Genomic DNA, 21,369 nt, shown 5'->3' with positions numbered 1-21,369 from the left:
AGAGCGGGACAACTGGAGAGGGATAACGAGAGGGTATTTGTGCAGCTTCTGCACAGCCTGGTGGGGAGGTCAGAGAAGCAGTGGGACCCTAGCTCAGGAGTGTCCACGCGGGGGATATAGGTCCACGTGAGCAGCATGGTGACAATACCCACAGCCGTGCTGTCCCCAGATTCCCAGCAGAGAGAGGACAGATGGAGCCCTGGGCCACACCAACATTTAACTGCAGGCTCGCTTCGAGCTGGCCACAGGACCAGCTGCAGTGGGGCAGGTGGCAGGGCACTGCTGTGTGAAACTGGAGCCGGGTTCAAATCCTGGGTCAACCCAAACATGCTTGGTGTGCCAGTGCTCCTGGGTGACTGGGAGGCGTGAGACACCCCATTGAGTTGAGTGTACATATCTCTGTCTCGCTCTCTCATTGTCTTGCTTTTTTTTTTTTTGAGAGGTTTTCTCTATAGGGTGCGTGCACTCGCCAGACAGAGAGACATAGAGACAGAAAGCGAGAAATCACCCCCAGGCGGGATGGTCACGCCGCAATCCCTTCTCCTCCATTCTCCTCTCGGGATCTTGGGCACGCATGCAAATGTGCCCAGGGTGAGTTTTAAGCCACCAGGTCCGGGACGCGAACCGCGGTCGACTACGTGGGAGTCCAGCGACATAGCCATTACGCTAACTGCTGGTTCCCTCTCATTGTCTCTTGAGAAGTAAATAAAGTTTAAAGCTGGCAATAGAAGAGATCACTCCAGAGGTTGAAATAAGCCAAGAGAGCCGGATGTCTCCTGAGAAGGTGAGCAGCAGGAGTCGGCCACAGTGAGGTCTGCTGAGATGCCAGAGCTGGCGAGCACTGCTTGGGCCAGCGGGAGTCCCTGAGGACTGCACGAAGGGCTGTGGGCTATGGGCTGTGGTGAGGGTCGGAGGGGAGAAGAGTGGCAACCATAGGCATGTCTTGGTTTTTGCCTTAAAGGGAGTTGAACAAGGGGGCAGGAGCAAGAGCAGGGACCTGGGGGTGAAGGTGGGCAGGGGAAGAGGACACCCAGAGTTCCTAATCCCTCACTTCTTTTTTTTTTTTTTAAAGAGAGAGTTGGGGACTAGCAGTTAGCATAATGGCTGTGTCGCTGGGCTCCCATGTAGTCAACCACAGTTCGGGTCCTGGACCCGGGTACTTAAACTCACACCAGGCACGTGTGTATGCGTGCCCAAGATCCTGAGAGGAGAATAGAGAAGAAGGGATTGCGGCGTGGCCATCCCCCCGGGGGATGATTTCTCACTTTCTGTCTCTTTGTTTCTCTGTCTCTGTTTGGCAAGCACATGTGCCCTATAGCAAAAACCTCTCAAAAAAAAAAAAAAAAAGAAAAAGAAAAAGATTTTTGCTATAGAGCATGTGTGCCCTCCAGAGAGACAGAGGTAGATAGACAGAAAGCGAGAGAAATCACTTCCCTGGGAGGTGGCCATGCTGTAATCCCTTCTCCTCCATTCTCCTCTCAGGATTTTGGGCATGCACGCACACGTGCCCAGTGTGAATTTGAAGCCACCAGGTCCAGGATTTGAACTGTGGTTGGCCATGTGAGAGTTCAGCAACATAACCATTAAGCCATCTGCTGGTCCCCCTAATCCGTCACCTATATTTTCTTCCTAAAAACAAAGCCAGGTCATTGACGCAGGAGGCAGAGACTTGAGAGGTTAGGAGTTAGGGCTAAGGGCATGGCAGCACTGCGTGGGGTTTGGAGGGGAAGGATGGGGGGCCCTGAGCACAGACCTCCCCTCAGAGATGGGCCAGGATCTAAGAGGCTGTCCCAAGGAGGAGGAGGCCAGAATCTGAGGAAGTCAAGGGGTGCCTCTGCAACTCCAGATGCTGGAAGCCCCAGGGTGGGCAGGTGGGCAGCATTTCCTCTGTCCCTCCCAGGTGGCCTGGCTGGGGACTAACAGAAGACTCCTCTCCATCAGCTCCCGGGCCTGAAGGGCAGTGTTCTGGAATCACTCATCTATCCAAACCCCCTTCCTTCCCTGCCTGTTCCTTACACAAGGCTGGAGGTTCTCTCTCACCCCTATCTTTTCTGGCCTGGAGTCTGCCCAGAGCCCCCAGCACTCAGGGATTGGACAAGCAGTTTCAAGTTGGGAACACGATGTTCCCGCCCTGGGTAGGGCCGGGGCTCTGGCCTCTGATGACCCTCCCTGCACCCACAGCCACAAGAGGCGGGCTGTAAATCATTCCTAAGATTTTCTTCCAGAACAAAAGGCAGGAAAATTACCAAGAAAAGGATCCCACAGGGCCAGGGTGGAGGCGGTTCCCATGTCCTGAACACGCACACCATGTCCCTGACCCATCCAGACAACACAGAGCCTCCGGGGCCAGCGGAGCAGTTCCCATTGTTCTTGGCAGGCCCGTGCCGGCTTTCTCAACGTGCCTTTGCATGCATGTGCAAACCCAGCCCTTGAGTTAGTTCCCCAGTGTGCGGCTCCTCCGTCTGGGCACGTGAGGCCAGCTCTGTCAGGGAGGGCGAGCTGCTTTGCTGTGAGCTGGACACAAGGCTTGGAGGGAGCATGCGGGCAGAGGCCAGACCAGCCGCAGCCCAGCTCCCTTCTGCAGTTGCTCTCCCACCCAGCCCACATAGGTAATAGTCTTTGGGCAAAGCCAGAAGCAGCAGGAGTGGTCGCCTCCTCTCAGATGGGCAGCCTGGGGCCTGCCCTAGGGCTCCAACCTGCTCTTCTCTGGCCGGCCTCAACCAGGAGCTGCCAGCCAGTGGACCCGTCTTGAGTTCAGAGTTCAGGCCTGAGGCTCACTGCTCTTCCACACAGCTAGGCTCCGTCGGGAGATAGGTCTGGACTCAGAATTACCAAGAACACAGCTGTCTGGGGAATAGACTCCGTTTGGGGTGTGGGCTGAGACTTGTCAGTGGGCCCTGGACTTGGCATGGCTAATTTCTCGCCCAGCTTGGGGTCAGCTGTATAGTCCTGGGAGTGGACATGAGGGCCTGAGACAGGGCAGGGACATGTGTGTGCCCAGGAGCCCTAGGACTGACGCACATCTGTCCAAGGGAGGGCTTTTCCCCTGCTTGGCTCCTGGCCGAAACTCAGCTCCAGGCTCCCCCACTGCATTTCCCTCGCTGGGCTCCCAGCTGCCCCGCAGCTGTCCCTTCATACCCACGCCAGCAGTTTCAGAATGAAAACTCATTTGACTGTGAGTGCATATTACACTGTAAAGTGCTGGTCTGCTCACTGGGTGGGTCTGGACTTCAGTTCTCCCTTTGTTACCTGTTTATAAAAACAGATAAAACTACAAAACAACTGCACGCTCCTGTCCCCTCTTTTGAGGGAGTGGAGAGCTTGGTCAGAGAGGGCAGGGTGGGGTTGCTGGGTTCTGGCTTCCCGCAGAGTGCACGGTGACTTTTGCGCCCCGGCTCAGTGCAGTTCTGCAGAGGGAGAAAGGGGTGGGTGTGGCTAGTACCTTTCCCAAGGGCAGACTGACAACTGTCCATTCTGCTTATCAGGATGGACAGACACGAGGAGGCAGGTCCTGCTGGCTTTCCTAGCGCCCGGGATAGTCCCGTCCTCTGGGGTCCCACTCCAGCCGCGCCTGCTGCTGTGTACGAGACGGCTGTGCACGGAAAGACAAGCCAGATGACTGCTTTTTTACAACAGGAAGAAGCGCCCGTGGGATCAAGGCTTCTGGGTGGGAAGAAGTAAGAGAGACAGGGCAGAAGTGTCACATGAGACACCTTCAGAAACATTTCCTTTTTAGCACCTGTCATCACAGAAGGCGCCATCCCAGGCCAGACAGGCGTCTCTGGCCAACCTTCCCCATGATGCTAAGCATGACTGCCGTGCATACAACAGCTTCAAAGTCCCTGGACTCGTAGATCTGGCCTTTCTGTTTTCACTTCACCAGGACATTTCTGTAACCAGAATCGCATGATGCAAGATAGAGCAGCGAGATGTCACATACCTGCATCTAGACCATTCATTTTACAAAAAGGCAATGGCGGGCCAGCAGGCGGGGGTGCGGGACTCCTACACAGCCAACCACAGTTCAAGTCCCGGACCCAGCGGCTACACGCCAGGTATGTGTGTGCACGCTTGCCCAAAATTCCAAGAGAAGCGATGAGACTGCAGAGTGGCCATGCCCCTGGGGGTGATTCCTCACTTCTTTGTCTCTCATCTCTCCAGCGAGCGCACACATCCTATGACAAAAACTTAAAAAAAAAATAAAAATAAAAAAAGGCAATGGCGGGCCGTGGAGAGGAGCACAATCTGACCAAGAGCAAGGCCACAGCAGGCCGAGGGTGTGACCATCCTCGGGGCCAGTGACCAGGACGGCCATCTGCAGGTGGCTGGAAACTGAAGGGTCCGCTCCTTCTGCAGTGGCGGTCCCGGGACCCTCCAGCCAGCCTCGGTACCACTACTGTGGCTCATTCCCGGGTTTAAACAGCATCAGAAATAGCCACAGCAGGGTTTGTTCAATGAACTAATGAGCTGAGTCATAGCATGTTTCTGGCATTCCAGTCCCAGAACCTGGTAACGCTTGCCTGAATTCCAGTATGTTCCTGGTTGGCACTCTGCATTTTATCTGCATATCCCAAGCCAACCAGGTAACAGGATGCACACTGGCCATCAGCTGTGAAGGGGCAAGTCTTTATTTATTTATTTATTTATTTTGAGAGGTTTTTGCTATAGGGCGCGTGCACTCGCCAGACAGACAGAGACAGAGACAGAAAGTGAGAAATCATCCCCCAGGGGGATGGTCACGCCGCAATCCCTTCTCCATTCTCCTCTCAGGATCTTGGGCACATACACACATGCGCCTGGCGTGAGTTTTAAGCCCCCGGGTGCAGGACTTGACCCACAGTCGACTACATGGGAGTCCAGCGACATAGCCATTACGCTAACTGCTGGTCCCAAAGGGGCAAGTCTTTAGTGTGATGGGTGAAGGAAGCAAAATTCATAATTAACATGATGCCTTTTGCAATGACCCCAATTTCCTTCCACATTGCAAGTTAATACTGTTTTAATTCTGTTGTGATAAGACTAATTTACTGAAAATCACTGAGGATATATTCAGGTAACTCTGATGGGACAAATTTCTAGTTTTTCTTTTTTTTTAGAGAGACTTTTGCTATAGGGTCCATGCTCTTACCAGAGACAGAAAGAAATAAATCACCCCCTGGGGGGATAGTCATGCTGCAATCCTTTTCTCCTCCAGTCTCTTAGAATTTTGGCCATGCACACACACGTGCCCAGCTTGAGTTTTAAGACGCCTGGCCCAGGACTTGAGCCATGGCCGACGACATGGGAGTCTGACAACATAACCACTACGCCATCTGCTGGTTCCCTAGCTTCCTCTTAGAACATACTAACACAAAAAGTAAAGCCCTCACGTAATATACCTTCACTGCTGAAACTGTAAAAAATATGATCTTAATATTGTCTGGAACTTTTTGAGAATTATTTTATTTTTATTTTATTTATTTTAATTTGACCAGAGAGGGCCAGAGTAAGGGAGAGTAAGAGAGATGTAAAGTGAGAAAGCAAGCCACCAGGTCCAGGACTCAAACTGCGGTTGCCCATGTGGGAGTCCAGCACCCTTAACCACCATGCCACCTGCTGGGCCCATTGTCTGGAACTTTTAAAATTTTGCTTTCTTTTTTCGTAAACAATGATTTTACTTAACATTTATTTATTTATTTATCTATTTATTTTTAATTTGACCAGAGAGGGACAGAGTGAGAGAGAGAGAGGGAAAGTGAGAGATGGAAAGTGAGAAAACAAGTCTCCAGGTCTCGAACTGCAGTTGGCCATGTGAGAGTCCAGTGCCCTTAACCACCTGCCGGCCTTTCCCATTTAAAATTTTTTCTTTAGGGATCTTTTGCTATAAGGTGCATGTGCTTGCCAGAGAGACAGAAAGAGAGAAATTAGCCCCCCCCAGAGGGGATGGCAACTCTGCAATCCCTTCTCCCCCTTTGTACTCATTTTGGGCATGCATGCACGTAGACACATATGCCCAGTGTGAGTTTTAAGCCACCAGGTCTGGGACTTGAACCATGGTTGACTACGTGGGAGTCCAGCGACATAACCATGATGCCATCTGCTGGTCCCAGAACTTTTTTTCATGAAATGATTTAATTTTATTTCTTCTTATTTTTAAAATTTGCTATAGGGTAGGTGTGCTCACCAGAGACAGAGAGAGAGAGAAGAAAAGTGAGAAAGCAAGCCACCAAGTCCAGGATTCAAACCACAGTGGGTCATGTGAGAGTCTAGTGCCTTACCCACCAATGTCACCTGCTGGCCCCAGTCTGGAACTTGTGTCATAGCAATACCACCACCCAACCACAAAAACCAAATCATGTGTTATTTTTAAAGCCCTGAAACATGGCCACTTTGGTTTTGAGAGGGTTCAGTTAAGATTTCCTGGGCCCTGGGCAGGCATTTCGTCTGTTCCCACCATGTGGCCCTTTTGTATAGGCAGAGGACTGTCCAAATGAGGGCAAGAGCAAAGCAGACCGTGACTGCACTGGAGTGAGCTTCCTCTGGCCTCCTGGAAACTGAAGGTACAGCGTTATCACAGCACCCCTGCTAGTTCAGGTTACAGCCATGTCACAGAGAAAGAAAGTGTACAAGTCACACTGTCGGACAGGAGGTGTTTCCTGCTGGGTTGCGTTAGTGAGTATATGGCAAGGGATATATTGAACACCTTTGCACAACCATCCCCCAAAATTCAAAACTATGATGTAATTAATTTTTTTCAACTTTTTGTTTAAAGAATTATTTAATTTTGGGACTGGCAGATGATCTAATGGCTATGTCACTGGACTCCCATGTAGTCAACCCTGGTTTGAGTCCCGGACCCGGTGGCTTAAACTTAATGCCGGGTACATGTGCATGCGTGCCCAAGATCCCGAGAGGAGAATGGAGGAGAAGGGATTGCAGTGTGGCCATCCCCACCCCGGGGCGGGGCTGACTTCTCATTTTCGGTCTCTGTCTTTCTGGAGAGCAGATGCACCCTATAGCAAAAAACCTTCTCAAAAAAAATAAAATAAAATAAAAAAGAATTATTTAATTTTTATTTATTATTATTACTGTACTTAAAGTTGCTATAGGACATGTGTGCTCATGAGAGAAAGATAGAACGAGAGGGAAAGTGAAAAAGCAAGCTGCCCAGTCTGAGAATCGAACCAGTCAGCCATCTGGGAGTCTAGTTGGCCCCCTCACCCCCTTATTAGAGAGATTTTTGCTTTAGGGTGTGTGCTCACAAGAGAGGCAGGAAGTGAGAAATCACACCCCCCCCAAGGGGATGGCCACGCTATAATCCTTTCTCCTCCATTCTACTCTAGGGATTTTGGACACGCACGCACACACACCCAGCATGAGTTTCAACCTGCCATGTCTGGGACACAAACTGCAGTCAACTACATGGGAGTCCAGCAACATAAATATCACGCTATCTGCTGGTCCCATGCTGGATATGTGTGCTCAGATTTTCCAATGACATATGTGACTTTTTTTTTTTTTTTTTTTTTTAAAGAATCATTTATTTAATTCCATGTTATTATTATTTTTTAAAATTTGACCAGACAAAGAGAGAGAGAGAGAGAAAGGGAAAGTGAGAAATGAAGCAACCAGGTCTAGGTTTCCCTTTTTTTTTTTTTTTTGAGGTTTTCGCTATAGGGCACTCGCCAGACAGAGAGAGACATAGAGACAGAAAGCGAGAAATCACCCCCCAAGGAGGATGGCCACGCTGCAATCCCTTCTCCATTCTCCTCTCGGGATCTTGAGCACGCACGCACACGCGCCCGGCGTGAGTTTTAAGCCACCGGGTCCAGGACACGAATCGCGGTTGACTACGTGGGAGTCCAGCGACATAGCCATTACGCTAACTGCTGGTCTCACCAGGTCTAGGTTTCGAACCAAGTTTGGCTATGTGGGAATCTAGCACCTTTAACCACCATGCCACCTGCTGGCCCCAAGAATTACTACTTTCTTAAGAGAAATGTTTGCTATAGGGTGTGTGCACTTGCTAGATAAGAGATAAATCACCCCTGTCCCCATGGGGATGGCCACACCACAATCTCTCCTCCTCTTGGGATTTTGAGCACACAGGCACATGTGCCCACCATGAGTTTTAAGCCACCAAGTCTGGGACTTGACTGGGGTCGACTGTGGGAGTTCAGTAATGTAACCATTAAACCATGCCGCTATCTCCTGGCCCCTAGAGAATTATTTTATTTGTTATTACTATGTTTTCACTTGACTAGAGAGAGAGAGAAAGGGAAAGTGAGAAAGCAAGTTCAAGTCCAAGGTTCAGGACTGGAATCCCAGTCAGCCATGTGGGAGTCCAGCACTCCAACCAGCCTGCCATTTGCCTGCCCCGTGATGGTTAACTTTATGTATCAACCTGACTGGGCCACAAGGTGTACAGATGTTTGGTCAAACAGTATTTAGGGATCTCTGGATGAGCAGACCGAGTAACTGGATTGCAGTTCCTAATACCATCACTAGGGGTCATTTCAATGAAGGCCTAACTACAGCACGCGCACGCGCCTGGCTTGAGTTTTAAGCCACCGGGCCCGAGATGCGAACTGCGGTCGACTACGTGGGAGTCCAGCGACATGGCCATTACGCTAACTGCTGGTCCCGGCCCCTGTACTATGCTTTTAGTCACTATTTCAGAGTGCACTCCTCCCACTTGGAGTTTACTAGAGAGTACCATGTTACACTGGCAGCAGGCTTATACATCTGGTGGTATGTCTCCTCTCGCTCTCTTTTTAAAATAATTACTTATTTAATTTTTTTTATTTTTTAATTTGACCAGACAGAGAGAGAGGGAGAAAGGGAAATGAAGAATACGAGCTGCCAGGTCAGGGACTCGAACTGCAGTCAGCTGTTAGGAGTCCAGTGCCTTAACCAATTCACCTGCTGGCCTCTTACCATGTTGCTTGAGTGCATTTTTCTCGTGTGCTTGATTGACCCTTGTGTTGTCTCTTTTCCTTTAGTATAGGGTGCATATACTCACCACAGTGAGAAAGCACCCCCCTCCCGGGGATGATCATGCTGCAATCTCTTCTCCTTCATACGCCTCTTGAGAGTTTGGGCACCCACACACATGTGCCCAGGGTGTTTCTCAAGCCGCCAGGTTCGGGGCTTAAACCACACAGTCGGCCACGTGGGATCCGGCCTCCTTAACCACCCACCACACCCCCGACTGGCCACTCCTGTGTTCTTTTGTTCATCAGGGCCTTCCAGTAGGACTGGGTGTAGAGGTAAAGGACAGTGACAGTGACAATCCTGACCCTAATGTGTGTGTGTCGCAGGTTTTTGTTTTTAGAGACGGGGTCTCACTACCTTGTCCAGTTTAGCGTTTACCTTGTGACCCGGGCCTCAGCAAGTACACTGCATTCCTAGTGTATGCCACCATGCCCAGTTTGCATCTTATTTTTAACAAAAAAAGTTAAAAGTTACACATTTCTTTTAATAGAAACAAAACTTACAGAATAATGACATAAAGAAAACACTGTACACCTGCGCAATGTATTTGTCTTAAACTACATATTATTACAAAAGAGTCAAAGGGTTTTAAAAATATAAAAGTTTATAAAATAAAAAAGTTGCATCACAGGGCTGGCAGGTGGCATGGTGGCTAAGGGCACTGGACTCCCACATGGCCAACCACAGTTCGAGTCCTGGACCTGCTTTCTTGCTTTCTCTCTCTCTCATTCTCTGATCAAATTAAAAATAAATAAATAAAAGCCAAAATAAAATAATCCTTTCAAAAAAGTTGTATCAGGTGATCAGGAAAGTCATGACGTATTCTTCTATGCAAAAACGCATCACGACTTTCCCAACTCAATAGTAGGCTTCGGTTTATTATCGAAGAGGTACTCTTTTTTTTTTAAAGTTTTTTTGCCATAAGGCACATGCACTCACTGGAGAGGGACAGAGAGAAAGTAAAAAACACCCCCCTAGGAGGCATGGCCATGCCGCAATCCCTTCTCCTACAGTCTTCTCTTTGGCTTTTGGGCATGCATATACATGTACCCAGTGTGATTTTCAAGCTGCCAGGTCTGGGACTCAAACCATAGTTGGCCATGTGGGAATCCAACGCCTTAACCACACCTCTTGCTAGTCCTTTTATACCGTATTTTTACCGTGCCTTTTCTATGTTTAGATACACAGACACCGTTTAATCGTGATCTCCTGCAATAGCCAGTACAGTAACACGTGCAAGGCTTATGGCCTAGGAGCAGTAGATGGCGTCGTAGAGCCTAGGGACACAGCAGGCTACACTGTCTAGGTCTGCGTGAGTACACTGTCGATGTTCACATGATCATGAAATCACCTAACAGCACATTTCCAGGAAGCACCCCGTCACTGAGTGACACGACTGTACATGTATATACCACACACACACACACACACACACACACACACACACACACACCCTGCTGCTTCTCTGGAGAGCCCTGACTAGTACACAGGTCCAGGTCTCCTCTCTCCTTTTTTTTTTTGCTTATACAACTTCCTTTATTTTGCAAGGATCATTGCCTTATTGATCCTCCCTCTTTTTTTTGAAGTTTTTTTTTTTTTCCTTTCCATAGGGAGTATGAGAAATGGATAGAGACAGTGAGAGAGAAAGTGAGGAATCTCTCCCCACCCAGGGGGAGGCCATGACGCAATCCCTTCTCTATTCTCCTTTATGGATTTTGAGCACACCCATGCCCGGCATAATTTTTAAGTCACCAGGTCTGGGACTCGAACCATGGTCGGCCATATGGGAGCCCAGTGCCTTAGCCACTACATCCTCCCTCATTTTTAAGGGCTCAAACTTCAATCCGAACTCGTCTGTATCTGCCAAAGGAGTGCTGAGGTGACCTGGGGGCCTGAAACGACAGGACAAACATGACGCGAGACTGCACCAGAAAGTCAGACTTAATTTGTCAGCCTTTATTAACCAAGAGTGAAGCCGAGCCCTAGAGTTCCCTTTTAAAAAAAACTCAACCTTGTTTATGGCAAACGATTTAACTCTTAATGACTTGTAATTATATGTTCGATGCTACACAGCAAGAATTGATTGCTTTCCAATGACTTATTCTTCTAAGATTAAAATACAAGTGTAAAAGTGGTTAAAATAAGACTCACCCTAATGATTTAAAAAAATAATCCCAATTGAAAGACATTTCAAACACTATGTGTAGAACTCAGGACCGAAAGAAGACCTTAAAACATTTTTACCTTTGAGGTAGCATAATAATGCTGAATTCGATTTCTTTTATTACAATGAGCTTAAAAAAAAAAAAAAGGAAAGAAAAAAGAAGAATATCTACCCTTTGCTCGAGGCGGGCTCCATGGTTTTCTGCAAATCCCCCATGAGGTTAGTGACACTATTTGTGTTCGTTTTTTTCCTTAAAGTATAAAGATAGCCCTGCAGTGTGTAGAAGGAGACCCACGGGAAGGCTGCTCCCCGTAAAGCAGACATTAGAACCACTGAGGGACGTCAGCAGTCGAGACAGAGGAACAAGAGGTAATCGCTGTGAGAGACCGGAACGACTCACACCTTGGCAAGACTGGTTTACAAGTGCGTGTCAAGAATAAAAATGTCAACATCCGCCAACTAAAAACAAAAGATAAAAGATGACATTCATGGGTCTTTTTCCTTTTTCTCTGTGCAAAATGCTTTCACTTTTCCTAAACGAGGGAGGGCTGTTCGTGCACTGAGGCATGACGTGAAGTGCTGTGCACCCAGGGCGCCTCGCACTGATGATCCACCACTGCGAGCAGAGAAACTGGACGGTCAGAGGAAGGATAGAACCTCTCCTGGCTAGAGAAGCAGTCCTTGCCACCCTGCTGCTGAATTTGCTCATTAAACTGCTCAAAGAATAGCTTTACCCTGGTTTCTGAGAATCTATAGCAAGTACAGGTAACACAATTATATATGAAAACTAATAAAGACTAAGAGGACAAGAGGACGTGAACCAACCATGAGAACAGAGTGGGTGGCAGAAGCTGGGGACCAAAAGGAAGGACAATACTGTGGGTTGGACATCATGGCTCTCAGTTGTAGTCTTTACCCAATCAATCGCATAGCCAGGAGAGGGCGTGTAGCTCTAACCCATAGAAGAGAACATGATGCAGTTAACAAAAGGATCTCTTCCCAACACACGCCCCTCCCCATGAGGCTCAACCAGCAGTGCAGGGCTTGCCTGGTACAGCGTAGACAACATAGCCCTGGGTCGAACTTGGTCGGCCACCTCGCAAAGGAAACTGGAAGGCTGTCAGGTCCTGGCACTCCCATCATAGCTCCATCCCATTTCATTCACACCGGCCCTGTTAAAGTCTCCCTTCCTCAAGCTAGACTCCCCACAACGGCCCTGTGTGCAGTGAGGGCCTGGACTCATGATCCCCATGTCAGTCATTGCTGAGAGCAGGGGGACTTAAGCCTGATAAAGTCTACTTTAAAATAACGACCACCAGTGAGTCAGGGGATCTCAAGGGGGGCTCTGTGAAGACTAGCCTGGGATGTGCGAGACGGCAGAGAAGGCCCACCCCGAGAGGCCTGCAAGAGTGACTCCAGCATGGAATTTGGTCAGGCTTAACTAACGCCGGCATGGGGGTGAGGAGGAGACCTCTACTCAGTGCCTGGAGTCCTCGCAAGGTCTGACGCTGAACCTCTATGACTCCTGAAGCCTTTGCAAGAGACAGGTGTGGTTCTTGTCTGCTAAAGAGCAAGACAAGAATTCGTTTATAAAGCAACACCATAGAAAAGAAGAACCTTAGGAAAACATGGGATCACCACCCGGCTTTCCCAGTGCTAGCTGCCTGTTTTGGAGGGTTCGTTATTACCTTTCACGATTCCGAGAGTTGCAATACAGGCTACCTAGACAGCCTGAAAAGTCCTTCCGCTTTCCCTTGACGGGGCACAAGGTTGTGGTGGGCTACCCACTCTGAAAATCTCTTTGCCACACTGCCCATGGCAAAAGCAGAGTGCCCAGCTTGTGTGGCAAAGGGAAGGTGACTGTGTGGGCTCCGTCATCCACAACAGGAATGACCTAAGCCCCAACATGTAATCTCCTAGGGATTTATTGGGTTATGTAAGTAAAAGGAAACCAAAAAATCATATTAGAAAGGGCCTCTTGATTTAATATAAACTTGGCTAAGACATTCAGATTTATCTTGATGCCACTTCTTACTGCTCCTAGGATCCTTTATAGCATCTGATTCGAAGCCATTCTGAAGAAAAAAATTTCATTCTAAAATACACTAGTTAATTAAAATAATTAAACAGAATTCAATTTACATAACTAGAAGATTAAAAAACATTTTAAATATATCACTTTCTTCTGAGATTAATGATTAGAATGCCAAATATCTCAACATTTTAATTAGAAAGGCCTTCACAGTTAATTCTGTGACATTTTAAGTGATGCCAGTCTTTGAAAATAATAGGCAGTTGATGTTGAGGATGAAAGCCTGACAGATCGACATTTATACTCCACACATATATGACTATGTCCAAAGGGAATTCCCTAAACAAGGAAATAATTTTAATTTCAAAAAAATAGCTGCTTCTTTAAAGAGTTTAAAAACGGATGGGTTCAACAGCAAAGCTACGCAACGGCTCTGGAGTGGAAGAGGGCTCTCTGCAGTGCCACCTCTTGCTGGCACACTGCCATTAGCTGGTAGAGGCAACTGGACACGAGACCCAGCAAGTTGCCCGGGACGGTGGGTCGGACAGAGCAACGGCACTCCCAGGCCCTGGCTCCTTATAAATGGATAGCCATTCGTTCATGCAAACTGCACAGAGGTTTAAAAAACAAAAACAAACAAACAAAAAACCCTACTGAACAAATTCAAAAGCAAAACCCCCAACCCAGGACACCTTTCCAGGCCCTCTACTACTGGCAACATGTGCCGAGTCCAAATTCTCTGCCCCGGTGGGCCCTGCTGACCTGTCTGCCTGCTCCGGGGTGCTGACCCACTGGGCCCTGGCCAGGGCCTGTCCCTACACATCCCTGTGGGTTTGGAGACAGCTGTCATGTGGACAGCCATCGGCAGACAGCACAATGCCACTGGGCCACAGCCCTCCATCGCCTGCTGCCGTGCCCCACTGTACAATCGAAGGCTGTGACTGTGAACAAACGTGGACTTTCTCAAAGGACAAATGAGGAGGTCAAAGGCTACAGCATTTTCTCCCTTGAGAAAGACTGGGGGAGGGTGTCTACAGTTAGAGAAGAGGTTCCTGCAGACCTCGTGGTAACTTCCAAAAGCGAGTAGCAGCGAGAGAGGAAAGGAGGTGTTTACACTTTGGACTTTGTATCAGGCACTTGGATTGTTGGAGAGACATGCCATTCTGAACCAAAGATGTGACAACTGGGTTGGAGTAATCGTTATGAGTGGTCTAATAATGGGCTTTCAGAAGCAAGTGGAGGTGTGGGTCGAACCTCTGCCCATCCTTCAGTGCTGACTTTCGAGTTTCCTAAATGCCCATAACCACAGCAACGGCAGCGGCGGTGGCAGCAGCAGAACGGTTGTCATGTCTGCTCTCTGTGTGTGTTCTGTGGCTGACCGGAAGGTGTTGGTGTCACGCTGAAAAAGCTCTGGGGTGTGGCACACCTACTGCCCGGGGTCGATCAGATCCAGGCTGGAGCCGAACATCTTCACCAGCTGTTCCTCGTAGTGCGAGATGTTCCTCTTCATGATGTCCATGCAGGGCCCCAGAAGCCTCTCGAAGGCTTGTACGTCCATGACTGCATTGTGGAAAGAGGTGGGAGGGGAATGAATTCTCTGCACTAACAGCTCAAGTCACCCCCTCACGCAAACGTTTTCCTAGATGTACCTGGTCACGTTACCATTCAGACTTTGGGATACTGGGCACTTGGAAAAGGGACGTCTGTACGTAAAGGCAACAAGGCTGCACCCGCCCAAGGTGAGCCTGCGCGCTTCGGCAGCACTTGCTCTCCCCGGCTCCCCATGGTCCTGGGCACCTGCCCCCACTACTGCTCTTCCATGCAGCTGCGGCCGGGGGCCTGTGCGGCTGCGTTCTCACAGGCTGTGCTTAGTGCTCAGAAACGTTTGCTAAAATGAATCCACCGGCCAGACCTCGGTGTGAGTGAGAGCTGGTGGGGGAAGTCAAGGCTGGCTGATGGGAAAGACGCTACGTGTCAGAAAAAGCATGAAAGCATAAAGAAGGGTTCTCACCCAAGCACTTGACGTCTCCGACTGCATACGCCGAGGCGGCCCTGGGTTTGTTGGTGACCAGTGCAAGCTCTCCGAAGTACTGCCCCTTGTGACAGCGGGCAATCTCGACCTCCTGGTTCTCACCATCCTTGTTGGTTTTAGTCTGCAGCAGGTAGAGAACACGACCTGTGCTGACCCAGGACCAGCCAAGCAAGTCCAGTGGACACACTCACGTTCCCTTCTCAGCACACTCAGCAGTTACGAGGAATTCACTTTGCACAGACTCTGCCTGTACCAGGTAAACTCCCTGGCCTCATCTCAACAGTCTGCTTTAATCAGAGGAGCTGGCTTTCACTTGGGCTATGTCCAAGTCTTAGGATCTGTCAGGCAATGGTTAAATATCAAGAGGTAAGGTGCAGACCGTTTTCTGTGGGAGATTATATACTCACCTTCGGGGAGGTGATTACTTTTCTTTAGGTTTGCTTATACTTATTTTGTGTCAGAGACAGAGACAACACCTCAACAGGGTCTTACATGGCAATCCTTCCCCCAGCCTCTGCCAGCCAGGATCGCGGGCACACGTACACACACCTGGCATGTTCAGGTTGACCAGAACCGAACCGGACCATCCATGTGACTTCCAGCACTGCAGGGCATGGTGCTACTGCTGCCCCCATGAGGCACAGTGCGAAAGCTGAGTTTTCTAAATAATGACAAGGCTTCTCTGGGAATGAGTCACCACCCCAGGGTGCCTTTCTTGGCGTGAGATCATGCCTTTCTAGGATAATAGTCTACATTAATCAGACTTGCTTGTTTGTTTGCTATTGGGACTGTATGCTCAAAGAGCGAAATCACCTCCTGGGGGGATGACCACTTCGCAGTCCCTTCTCTGTTCTCCTCCCGAATTTTAGACACCCACAGACATGCCCCCACTGTGTTTGCAAGCCTCTGGGTCTGGGACTCGAGCTGCTCAGTCAGCTATGTGGGATCCAGCTGCCTTAACCAGTATACCACTGGTTGGCTCAAGACTTCGTTTTATTATTATTTAGTTTTGCTATAGGGTATGCACACTTGCCAGAGAGGACAGAAAGATAGGGAAAGTAAAAAATCACCCCCCAAGGGAGATGGCCACACTGCAATCCCTTCTCCTCCATTCTCCTCTCAAGATTTTGGGCACGCACACCAGCACATACACACGTACGTGGTTTTCAAGCTGCTGGCTTCAGGCCTTGAACCATGCAGTCAGCCATGTGGGACCCGGCTGCTTTAAGCTCTGTGCTCACCCCCCAAGACTCCTTTTTCAAGTACTGTCTGTACCTTAGGTTAGTGGTCCCACCTGCTCCACCATTTATTAGAAGAATTAACTAACTAAAAAAAGATTTATAATATAATTGCAATATCTAGAGTTTCCTATAGCTTTATAAATTCATGTCCTAAGGAAAAATTTAAGTAAAATATTTATTTAGAATTATTAATAAGGGGGGCCGGCAGGTGGTGTGGTGGTTAAAGGTTCTGGATTCCCACAATGCTGACTGCAGTCTGAGTCTTGAACCTGGTGACTGCAGGCTTCACTTTCCCTTTCTCTCTCTCTCTCTCTCTCTCTCTCTGGTCAAATTTTAAAATAATAGTAACAACTGGAACTAACTAACTAACTAAATCTTTTTTTCTAAAAAAAGAATTAATAAAGATTAGCCTTGGGGCTAGCAGGTGGTGCAGATGTTAAGGTGGCTGTACCCCACATGGCTGACTGCATGGTTAGAGTCCGGGACTCAGCAGCATGAAACCCACAGAGTGCATGTGCATACATGCCCAAAATCCTGAGAGGAGAATGGAGAAGGGATTGCGGCATGGCTGTTCCCCTTGGGGAGTGATTTTACTCTCTCTAGCTTGCGTGGCTGGGTTTTTCCCCCTGTTTCACTTCTGCCCTGACCTGTCTGCTCTGAGCTCTGTCTGCTCCATCTAGCCAACGTCCTCCTTCCAGTTTCTGAAGCACCATCTGGGACTGCAGATGTATGCGTGCCCGCTTAGCCCCTTCCCTGGAAGAGCACTCAGCACACTGGCACACCCGCACCAGCTCCCTTACCAGGCAGGTTTCCTTACAACGCAGATTCCGACTCACTGGCCTACAGCAGAGCCAACTCCCCAGCACCACGCTGTTTGGGCCCTGCATGCCTAGCACTACGCGGTGATCAAAGCAGCTGTCAAGGCATATCTGAGAACTGCACACACATATGCCAGCAGTCCAGAGGTTGTAAGCAAAAGAACGCACGGGACCAGCAGTTAGCGTAATGGCTATGTCACTGGACTCCCATGCAGTTGACCGCAGTTCGCATCCCGGACCTGGTGGCTTAAAACTCACGCTGGGTGCGTGTGCGTGTGTGCCCAAGATCCCAAGAGGAGAATGGAGGAGAAGGGATTGCGGTGTGGCCATCCCCCCGGGGGGTGATTTCTCGCTTTCTGTCTCTGTCTGTCTGGTGAGTGCACGCGCCTTATAGCAAAAACCTCTCCAAAAAAAAAAAAAACAAAGAACGCAGAAAGAAGTTCTGGCCCAGTTGAGGTGGCGCAGACAGTTCCCCCAGTCTCATTGCTGTGCAATGCTAGGGACCATGTGTGAAGGCTCTGGGTCTCTGTCCTGGTCTATCTGCACATGGTCGTGTGCTGGTAATCTTGGCTGGCTGCAGGAACTGGGGGAGGACAGTGGTGTGAAGACCCTGCTAAGGGTGTCTGATTCCATCTCTCTCAGAAAATAAACTTAAACACACACACACACACACACACACACACACACTTAAAATTATTTTATTTTGGGACCAGCAGGTGGCATAGTGGTTAAGGTGCTGGACTCTCCCATGCAGCCAACCATGGTTCAAGTCCCTGACCTGGAGGCTTGCTTTCTCACTTTCTCTCTCTCACACACTCTCTCTCTCTCTCTGGTCAAATTAAAATAAATGAATGAATAAATAAAATTAAATAAATAATTTAAAAAATTAGTGTGTTTTGTTTTTTAACTACAGGGTACATGGGCTTGTCAGAGAGACCCAGAGAGAGGAGGAAAGTGAGAAAGCACCCCCAAGGGGGATGGCCACACCACAATCTCTTCTTTATTCTCCTCTTGGGACTTTGGACAGGCACGTACATGCATCGGTGTGCTTTCCAAGCATGTGAACCAATAGATCATGTTTTTCTTTATTTCTCCACACTTAACGTCTAAAAAAAATTATTTAATTCTATTTATTATTATTTTTTTCTTAATATGACCAGAGAGAGACAGAGAGAGAGAGATGGAAAGTGAGAAAGCAAGCTGCCAGATCTCGGACTCGGACCATGGACAGCCAAGTGGGAATCCAGCTCCCTGAACCACCATGTTACCTGCTGGCCCCTCCATACTTAACTTTTACTAAATATATTTCACAAAAGGTTTCATACTATCTAGCTTGTTTAGTATTACATATAATCTACTGTTCTAACAAATTCTATACCCCCCCCCAAAAAAGAAAAGAAACAGAAATATCTGGTGATGATAGATTTGCTGCTAAGAGTAACTCCTCCTTGGGGTTGGTAGGTGGTGTGGTGGTTAGGAATAATAATAATAATAATAATAATAATAATAATAATAATAATAATAATAAATAAAGTTAAGCGAAGAAGCTTAAAAAAATAAAAGAATCACTCCTCCTAATTATAGGTTATCAGTTTTCTGGGTCACCCTTCCATTAAATTGTCATGATAATAATCATCCTAGAGACCACCAAGCTTTCTTCATATTCAGCCTACTTTTATTACATAACAAAATGGAATTTCTATTACATAATTTCTCCACTTTCAGTGCCCCCATCTTTAGGGGTGTGTCCCAAGGCCCTGAATGGATGCCTGACACGACCGCTGGGACTGAACCCTGCCTAGGCTGGGGATCTCTTACCCAAACTGCTTGGGATCAGAAGTGTTTCAGACTTCAGGTTTCTCACATTATGGGATATTTACCTACACATAATGAGATATCTTAGGGATGGGACCCAAGTCTAAACATGAAGTTCATTTACATGTCATATATGCCTTACATACACAGCCTGAAGGTAACATTACATGAGACTTTCATATTACAGTGTTTGACTACAACCCATCACATGTAGTGAGGGTGAAATGTTCCATTTGTGGAGTCGGGTGGTGCTCAAAAAGTTTCAATTTTTTTTTAAAAGAATTATTTTACTGGGACCAGCAGTTGGCGTAATGGCTATGTCGCTGGACTCCCGTGTAGTCAACCATGGTTCGAGTCCCAGACCCGGTGGCTTAAAGTCACACAAGCATGTGTGAGTGTGTGCCAAAGATCCCAAGATCCTGAGAGGAAAAAGGGTTGTGGCGTGGCCATCCCCCCTGGAGAATGATTTCTCACTTTCTGTCTCTCTGTGTTTCTGGTGAGCACAAATGATTTATAGCAAAAACCTCTCCGAAAAAAAAAAAAAAAGGAATTATTTTACTTTATTTATTTATCTATCTATTTATTTATATTTGACCAGAGAGGACAGAGAGAGAGACAGAGAGAGAAAGTGAGAAAACAAGCCACCAGGTCTGGGACTTGAACCATGGACAGCCATGTGGGAGTCCAGCATCCTTTACAATCAAGCCACCTGTCAGCCCCTAGATTTTAGAGTATTGCAAATCGCAGACTATTGTATTCAGGATGCTCACATATACTAAACTTTTCCTATACATACAAACCAATGATAAAGTTTTCTTTACATATTGGGTACAGTATGAGACTAATAATAACAAATAATAAAATAAGACAACTGTTACAATATACTATCATAAGAGTTATGTGAATGTGGCCTCTCAAAATATCTTATTAAACTGTACCATACTCACCTATTCTGGGGCCACAGTAACGAAATCTGCAATGAATGGACTTAAACATGCGTCTTTGCCGATCACGCACCTCAGTAACAATGACGACTTACTGCATTAGACATACTTGGCACTATGTAAAGTGACCGGTACTTTCTGTGCATACATCTGGCACCTGGGACTTCCCTGGTGTAACTCACACCATCACACATAAACTCACCTTGCTTCTAATCAAGATGCTCACTTCGCCGGACTCGATGATGTAAAAGCTATCAGCCTTTTCACCCTGAAAGGAGACAGGTCAGGTCAGAGTGCCATACATACTCTTAAAGAGGAATATGGAAACAGATCACTTTCTCCATCTGAACTCTGATTTGTATTTGTTTTCAAGAGGTTTTTGCTATAGGGTACATGCGCTCACCAGAATGAGAGAGAGAGACAAAAAGTGAGAAATAACCGCTGGGGGGATGGCCACGCCACACTCCCTTCTTATCCATTCTCCTCTCAGGATCTTGGGCACACATGTACATATGCCCGGCGTGAGTTTAAGCCACCGGGTTCAGGACTCAAACCACCGTCAACGACATGGGAGTCCAGCGACATAGCCATTACGCTGACTGCTGGTCCTGGATTTGTATTTTTTTAAAGAATGATTTTATTTAACTTTATTTATTTTAATTTGACCAGAGAGGGACAGAGTGAGAGAGAGAGAGACAGAGAGAGAGGGAACAAGCCGCCGGGACTTGAACCAAGGTTGGCCATGTGGGAATCCAGAGCCCTTAACCACCATGCCACCTGCCAGTCCCTGATTTGTATTTATCTTCTAACTCAACAAACAAATCGGTGGCCAGCAAACTTAGAACAAAATAGGAGGCTCCTGATCATGGGGTGTCGATAGCTATGACTAACACATCTCCCGCCTCTTCACATGGAATATCACATCTATCCCCACAAACATGCCCCGACTGCCAACTACACAGGTGTCACTATTCCGACTGTTCCCATTGGTTTGCTAGTGAGACCTAGGACAGGGACCAGCAGCCAAGACTGCTGCAGGCAATATCAAAGTCACTGCGGAGGAAGAAGCCCAAGCGTGACCTTGCCCATCAGACACAGCCCTCAACAGGTCAGCTGGACCCAGAAGACTCGGCACTGGGGAGGGAGGAGCTCTGTGCCCACTAATGAGCCTCAGGCTTTTCGTTTGTTTTGATTTTAAACCACTTGACAGAAGTAGTCATTCAGGTAATTCAACAAATCATTTACGAAATCCTACGTGGCAGCCACTGTGTCTGGCACGAGAGGTACACCAGTGGAGGAGAACAAGTATCCCTGCCCTTGCCGAAACTGCAGGCTGGCAGGGTAAACACA

General features: G+C 48.0%; 1 protein-coding gene across 1 annotated transcript in view; it reads right to left on the bottom strand.

Moving 5' to 3' along the window:
* Positions 1-10,908: 10,908 nt before the first annotated feature.
* PRKAR2A (protein kinase cAMP-dependent type II regulatory subunit alpha) overlaps positions 10,909-21,369 on the bottom strand; it is a gene marked incomplete at its 5' end in the record, with an annotated part of 32,015 nt that continues 21,554 nt past the window's right edge. Inside the window, 3 exon segments of the mRNA XM_006171043.2 lie at positions 10,909-14,729; positions 15,181-15,322; positions 20,222-20,287. Of these exon segments, the coding sequence (XP_006171105.2) occupies positions 14,596-14,729; positions 15,181-15,322; positions 20,222-20,287 (342 nt within the window).

This window comes from Tupaia chinensis, unplaced genomic scaffold (assembly GCF_000334495.1).
Source record: "Tupaia chinensis unplaced genomic scaffold, TupChi_1.0 Scaffold149184_1, whole genome shotgun sequence".
In the NCBI taxonomy this organism is placed as follows: domain Eukaryota; kingdom Metazoa; phylum Chordata; class Mammalia; order Scandentia; family Tupaiidae; genus Tupaia; species Tupaia belangeri.
Note: the sequence above shows the minus strand (reverse complement) of the source record. Positions and strands in the feature narration are given on the sequence as shown.